The sequence below is a fragment of the Lygodium microphyllum genome, unplaced genomic scaffold (assembly GCF_053477565.2).
Source record: "Lygodium microphyllum isolate KBCC unplaced genomic scaffold, Lygodium_microphyllum_v1.1.10 scaffold_680, whole genome shotgun sequence".
Classification (NCBI taxonomy): Eukaryota; Viridiplantae; Streptophyta; class Polypodiopsida; order Schizaeales; family Lygodiaceae; genus Lygodium; species Lygodium microphyllum.
Genome location: NW_028230120.1, coordinates 1 through 7,196, shown reverse-complemented (window position 1 = coordinate 7,196; position 7,196 = coordinate 1). Strand labels below are relative to the sequence as shown.

Sequence of the window (7,196 nt, the reverse complement as noted above, 5' to 3'; positions counted from 1 at the left end):
AAATTCCTCCCCTTTCCTGCCTCCAATGAAAACCCTGTCGGTAGCTGATCTGTAGAGTGCAGAGACCCCATGGATCCATGCCTGGGGGAAGCCCAACCTCTCCATGGTGCCTTCCAAGAAGTCCCTATTCACCCTATCATAGGCTTTCTCAAAATCCAAGAGTAGTACAACCAATCCTTGACCACTATGCTGGGCCCACTCAGTCACCTCAAAGAAGGTAAAGACTTTTTCTAGGATGCTCCTATCTTGGACAAAGCCTATCTGTGTGTCATGCATGATGTCTGGAAGCATGGGGCGGAGTCGCCTACCAATCATCTTTGCCAGTGCCTTATAAGCGACTCGCAACAGGGTGATCGGTGAGATAGCTCCAACCAGTCTCCCCCTTTGGGGAGGAGACTGACAATACCTGCCGATAAACTCCTTGGCATCCGACCTGAGCTGAAAATCTCCTAGAAAGCCAGCAGTAAGGGGTCCTTCGCTACCACCCAAAAGGTGGTAAAGAAGGCCTTAGAGAGGTCATCCTCTCCCGGGCATTTCTGCCTGTCCTGTGTATGGAATGCCTCTAATTCCTTCTTTGTGAAGGAGGCTAGGAGGGAGCGTCCCATCTCCTCTATTGACGAGGGACGGAATGTGATCCTAGACCTGCTGTCTGCAACATTGTCATCTGCCTGAGGCTGTCTCCTACTGGAAAAGGCATCTGTAGTACTCGGTGGCAATCTCCATCACCTCGTCTGGGCTCGAGCGAATCCTCCCATACTAATCCCAAATGCTGCGTATTTGCTCTCCTGAGGTGCAGGACTGGTGTGCCTAAAAGAACTCCCTGTACATCGTGTCCCCCTTCCACGCCCAGAAGGCTGCTGAGGTGCAGAATGAGAACTTCGAACGCCTGTCCTCTAGGCCGGCGATGGGTGCTCATGCGCGCACCTCCTGTGCATGGAGGATGGGATCCCCTGGTGTCTCCTGTAATAACCTCTGCGTAGCTGCTAGGTCCCGCCGGAGTGCTCTCTCCTCCTCCCATCACTGCTGCTGCCTGGCCTATAGGGCTGCCTCCTAGCAGATACTACTCAACTCAACTATGACCTCTACAACCTCCTCTGCGATCCGGTCCCTCTTGCTCCACTCCCTAGTCCAAATCTGCTCAATCTGACTCTTCACCTCTCTCTTATAGATCGAGTCAAGGATCCGACAGGATCATGTACCTAGGGAAGATGTTGGGGGATCAAGTGTCAGGAGGATCGGGTAGTGATCGGACAGAGTGGTGCTAGCCAACTGCCATATCTCGCCTCCGCAAGAGCATCTCCACTCTCCCATGTAAAACCTGTCCAACTGCTCCAGCAAGACTCCTCCTAGCCGCCTATATCCCCACAAGAAGTCCAACAACCTTTCCCTCTTGTGGAAAGCTGGGTCTCTCCAAGCATCACAAGCTCCTACTGCCAGTAGAAAGACCTCCCATGCCTCCTGCTCCTCCCTTCCCAGCCATGCCCTAGTAGTTTTTGCCTCTACCTTGCTGGTCCTCTAAGGCCTCCAGGTTGTTGAAGCCTCCTCCAACAATCCAGGAGTCCACCTCTGGGAGTCCTGCTGCAATCTCCACCCAAAACCTGCTACGTGCACTGACCTCAATGGGGGTGTAGACATTGAGGACTCCGAGGCACGAGCCCCCAATATCCAACCTGACCCATAGAACCCTCCCTGCCACAATCGCCCCATGATCTCGTACGCAAGCAGTAAGGCTCGGGCCAATAGAGATGCACATGCCTCCACTCCTGCCATGGGCACCGATGGCATACTCCCAATAGGTGTGTGAGCTGCCTCGGAGAACCTTCCCTGCCCGATGGGCCTGGGCGGGGGTGAGCTTATGCTCCTGCAGAAGTAGGATGTCTATCCATCCTGCAAGGGCCGGCTGTAACTCCTGCCGAACAATCAACTTCCTAGAACCACGTGCCCCACTAAGTGGAGACTATTCACATTCCAAGATGCAAGGTGTAAGCTCATGGGGAAACCTGTGACTGCCCGAACAGGCATCTATTCGGTGTGGAAGCTGCTGATGAGAAGGAAGAACTATGGGGCATGCAAGTAACTTCGCCGCAGGCTTAGACGATGAGTACCAATCTCCCATGGTGGCCCTCAGGCGGACCATAGGGGTGACAGTTGCTCCAGGTGGTACTACCAATGCATCTATCAGCCAGTCGTGACTCTGTACACTGGTAGTAGAAACGAGCCGCCTGTGTGCCAGGGGCCACTCGATCACATCCATCGGAGCTCTCCACTATATGGAGGGGCTCGAAAGATAATGCTCAAGTATGGAACCTCGGCACCAGCCCACCAGTTAATGTCCATCATGCAACCTAGTCACTGCTGTGTAAACACTGCTAGTCATTCTCCCATCCATAGGGAGATGTGGTCCGCCACTTGACTCTTCACCTCCTTCTCTATCTCAGTCGTCATCCAATCCCCTGAGTGGGAGGACTGAAAGAAAAAAGCATAGTTTGTTCCATCTGGTGATGCTAGTAGATGGACCTTGCCCCTCCTTGACTTACAAATCACGAAGATTCCCATCTCTAGAGATAGTGGAAACTCTCTGCACTCCGCAACTCTCAGGTAGGACTATGGGCCACTATGAAAGAAATCCTGTGGTAATAGCTGCGCCTGTCTCGGAAAAGTGTAACGAGCGGCAGAGGCAGACAAGCTAATGGTTGTGTGGGGAAGGCAAGGCTGCTGGTGCGAGGAGGATGTAGGCGTGTGTGGCTCATCACCTCCTATGGAAAGGGGGGGTGGGTCTAGGGGGGATCACCTGTACCGGGTGCAGATCAAGGGGGGTACTCAGCAAGGGAGGTGGTGGGGGGAAAGAAGATCAAGGGATGGTGGGATGGTCGGAGGTACGTGGCAGGTGTGGGGAGGGACTAGTGGCCCTGGAAGGGGAGGGCTGTGGGCCAGGGTTAGTGGGGGATCCATGGGAGGTTGGGGGGTGGGTGTGGGGACTATGGGATCTCCGGTGAGGTAGTCTGTAGCATGGGTGGTGGATGTGGGGGACTGCAGTCCCGCCGGGTGGGACGGGCAGGGGGGGACTGCAGAGTACTCTGCCCGGGGGAGGGGGGGGGGGGGGGGCGTCGCTCACCCTCCTGCTCCCTGCTGTTGCTGAGGTTGTGTCTAGGGAGCTGGCTATGGCCCCCCCCTTCCGTTTCCCTTGCTATCGTCTCTGGACCCGTGTGAAGCCGTTAAGGTCCATCTACGAGCCTATTGACGGAGCCGCCTTGGTTCCGAAACGCTGCAATCTGCTGCCTGATGCCCAAACTCATGGCAACGCAAGCACTTCCCTGGTTGCCCAATCACAATGACCTGCTGCCTAAAGGAGTGACCTCCTACCTAAATCTCTAGGAACTTTGGTATACTCTTTGTGTCTTTCACAGCCACTCGTACCTTTGGGACTCCTGTAGCTGTCATTGTATCCGGGAAGGAGGCAGGAAGAACTGCGCCGAAGAGCCGTTCAAAGTCCTCCACTAACTGGCAGTACTCTACCACCGCCAATCCGGGGAAAAGTAAAGTAACTGGATATCTGAGAAATCTGTTATGGAGAGCAAATGTCTCCACTGTGAAGCCGCTATACCAAGGAACCATGTAAATGACCCCCTTCGTAGAGGCATAGGGTGAGCTCTCTACTAACTCATGAGCTGCATCCACAGAGGTGAATCGAACCATGAAGATCCCTTGGCCCATGAGGATTGGCTCCGTGATCTGCATTGTGCCAATGCGCAGCGCAGAGTGGAGCCAACCCCGCAGCTAGGCCCTCGATGGGGAGTGTCCAACGACCTCGATGGGGGGGTTCTGTTCTGTTTTCTGATGATGATGGAGCACTAATGTCTCCAGATTGGAGTCGCGCAGGTGAGGGGCCTGGAGCTGCCAGTTGAATGGGACAGATGACTGCTTGGGGGGGGGGGGGGGGGGGGGGGGGGCGCTGCAACAAGTCGCCGGACGAGACGGGGGTAGCAGGGGACGCAGCGGCAGTTAGCGATGACGGGCGACTGAGTTTTCGCGATCTTGTCATGCAATTCGATTGTGTCGCCATCTACAGTACATGCTGAAGAGATGATATTAAAGCTAGTTATTATTAGCATAGCTCATGACCTTCATGACAAAGCTAACTGATTTTTGCCCTTAACTTACTCCAAAAGCAGAACACTAAACTTCACTGGAAAATCTGACAAAATAACCTGGTATTTGCTTTGAGCAAGATCTTGGAAAACTTGTTTTGTGAGCTCTGCCAGAAACCGACCTGCACAACAAGAAGAATTGAGTGGTTCTAGAATGATAAAGTGGTGAATAGCTGCTAGCTTGTATATAAGAAGATCTACTTTGGGTAAAAGAATGTCCTAACAGCTGCCACTTTAATCAAAAGACTACGCAGAGTCAAACAAAGAGTTGCAGTTCATACAGGTACTTCATTCTCCACATGGTCACAAGACATTCAGCAGAACACAAACCAAGCATCTTGCAATGCATCTGAATACATAATTGGCACATTTACCTATCATTGCAAAGGATGCATACATGTATGGGTGTGTACATGCATGGCAGGGAGCCTGACCATTGATGTGTGCTGCAACTCTGCACATACATGTGCTCATAATATGAAGATATGTCCTGACCTAAAGGACATGTATATAGCTAGCACACAAAAGCCTGTACAATGCACTCACATGCTTTGATGCATGAAATATGTTGTTGATTTTCTTTTGAATGAGAATACTTGTTCAAATTTGTCTACATCATAAGGAGTGAAACATATCTTAACCCTGAAGGCATATTTGGTTAGCAGCCACCAAGTTGAAAGTTCAATCCCTTACCTTGGATCAGATTATCTTGCTTCAAGAATATTTCTCTCAGTCTGCTTTGTCCACATGGATTGTATTTCAAGTTAAATTTGTCAAACCGATGAAATGTGTTCTTGTCAGCATGGACATCCAGTAGATCCACATTCAAGTCATACCTGATAACGAATTATAGAAAACAATAAATAATAATAACAAGATACTACAAAGGTATTACCACATTCAAATAGCGGTATGCTGCTTCCCTTACCCAGTTAAATCTAAACTCTCAAACACTTCCTTCAGAGTTAGATACTTGCCATCTCGAAAAATAACCACCTGATGCACACAAGAAAGATGAACTATCATGTTGCGAATCAAGTTTTGCATTAAGCAATCTCATACGTCTGAATCCAAGCAAATCAAATGGAACCTTCAGGAGAAAGCATTGTCTTGCACATCTCATACACTGACCTCATCTGGCTCCTTCCTAAGCTTAGACTTGATAAATCGTAACAAATGTTTCTGGTTCATGCAAGCGGAATGGTGGACGTGTGTATCAACTTTGCGTACATTATAAAAATCCCTGTGGGGAGCACTTTTCTGAGCTAAAAACTCATGGTCTGCATTTAGCATGAGATGCAGACTGAATTTCTGTTACAGAAAGCCAAGAGCATCAATTCAGCAGCCCGACACTAGCTAAGCTTAAAATTGACAATAGTGGCTTCAAATACTCAAACATCACTACTAGATTGCATGCCTGCTCTAGCAAACGGAGCCGATGATGACAGACAGTCCGAACATTCCCTAATGAAGTTATCTTTAAAATCCGATGCATGTCTGTAAAAAAGTCTATAGCACTGAACACTGGAAAAAGCTCTTCAGTCGCTGGAGGCAGAAGACAACATATCAGAAGAAGATGACAACAAACTGAATAAGTTTGAAAATTATGCAGGCTATTTAAATCTCAGACCTTCCGCATTTTGGAACACATGTACAACTCCATCTATCATTCGGAATACGTGCTGCAAAACAAACCAAATTCCAGCCCATATTAACCCGATGTTTTATCCAGAGATAGCAGTTCTTTCCACTGAGAGAATTTTCATAAATCTACACTTTAATCGTGTAAAAAAACAAAGAACATCCAAAAGCTATGAATAGCATTTATTTCCAGTTTAATGTCCATAAATTCACACCATTGACATGTGAAAACAGAAAAAGAGAGCTAATTGCCCAAGAAGTTCTTGGAACATCATGGAGTACTATGAGAAGATCCTTGGACCTTTGAATCTTCATTTATTAAACTCTTCCTCATTTGCATACTTGCACCTTGTTCCCTAATCCTTACATATGACACCCAGAATCTCTTCCACATTCTACTTCTTGCATACAGCCATGGTCACACAACATGATTAGCATGCCTTAAAAGACTAAGGAATAATGATGCAGAGTATCAACTCCATACTTACTACAACAAAATTAACAGAAGAACAAAAGCAACATCATGTGATGTCTAACTAAAATTACCTCTGAAGTTGGCTCCTGCTCATAGTGAAAAGGATCTGGATTTGGTTTTGGAGTACTTGGATCTGTAATCTCTTCTTCGTACCAAGGTGCTATTTTCTCTCTGAAAACATACTTTTCACGAAGAGACAAGCACTCTTGCATCATTTTGCATACCTCCTCCTCCTCTGCAGACGGGGCCTCTGCAAAAGTTAATATATCACAAGTCATAACTAAAACATTGAACACAAAAATGTGCAGCCAAAGGAACAGGCAGGCAGGCAGGAAATACAAAGATGCCCAACAAAAGAGGCTGTATTGACAAAGAAGCAACTTTCATATTGCAGTAAGAACATTGATAGTAAAGATGGCCAACATATCATAAGGTCAAAAGGGAAGAGAACCTGCCAGTAAGGGATGAATATGGTGTCCTCTCATGAATCATGCAAGTAAAAGATCCAAAGGTTCTTAGGTTCGGTCTTGAGAAAGACTAGATGCAATGAGCCCTTCTCAGCTTGCCACAATAACTAATACAATTAACCTCAGCCTCGCTCCTTTACCTATGGATGGGGTAGCAAACTAATGATCCACACCCTAGGGGCCAACGCAAGCTCATGAAGGAAGAATCAAGATGGTAGGAACCTGCACAGTGGTCACCCAGCCTTTCTTGACAGATATTTGGAGGAATTCAGTGAACAGCTTTAGGCCAAGAAACAACACAGTTTTTCTTTGGCCTTTGGCACACATAAGCCTAGCAGTAGGCAAATGCAGCAGTCCCAAAATGTGTAAATGTCTCCAAGGCTGAGGAAACATGGTTGGAGCAGCAAAACTCAGCAGCTCTCTGACAAGGAGTAGGGCAAGAAGAAATGCAGCAGCAGCCACCCA

The 7,196-nt window shown here is 48.2% G+C and overlaps 1 protein-coding gene across 1 annotated transcript; it reads right to left on the bottom strand.

Moving 5' to 3' along the window:
• Positions 1–4,142: 4,142 nt before the first annotated feature.
• LOC148007991 (putative AMP deaminase) lies at positions 4,143–6,514 on the bottom strand (the record flags this gene model as incomplete). The annotated part of the gene is made up of 7 exons (XM_087674539.1): positions 4,143–4,270; positions 4,842–4,984; positions 5,077–5,144; positions 5,280–5,459; positions 5,566–5,693; positions 5,779–5,830; positions 6,336–6,514. Coding segments are annotated over 7 exons (863 nt in total), but the record flags the coding sequence as incomplete, so codon positions are not given.
• Positions 6,515–7,196: the final 682 nt, after the last annotated feature.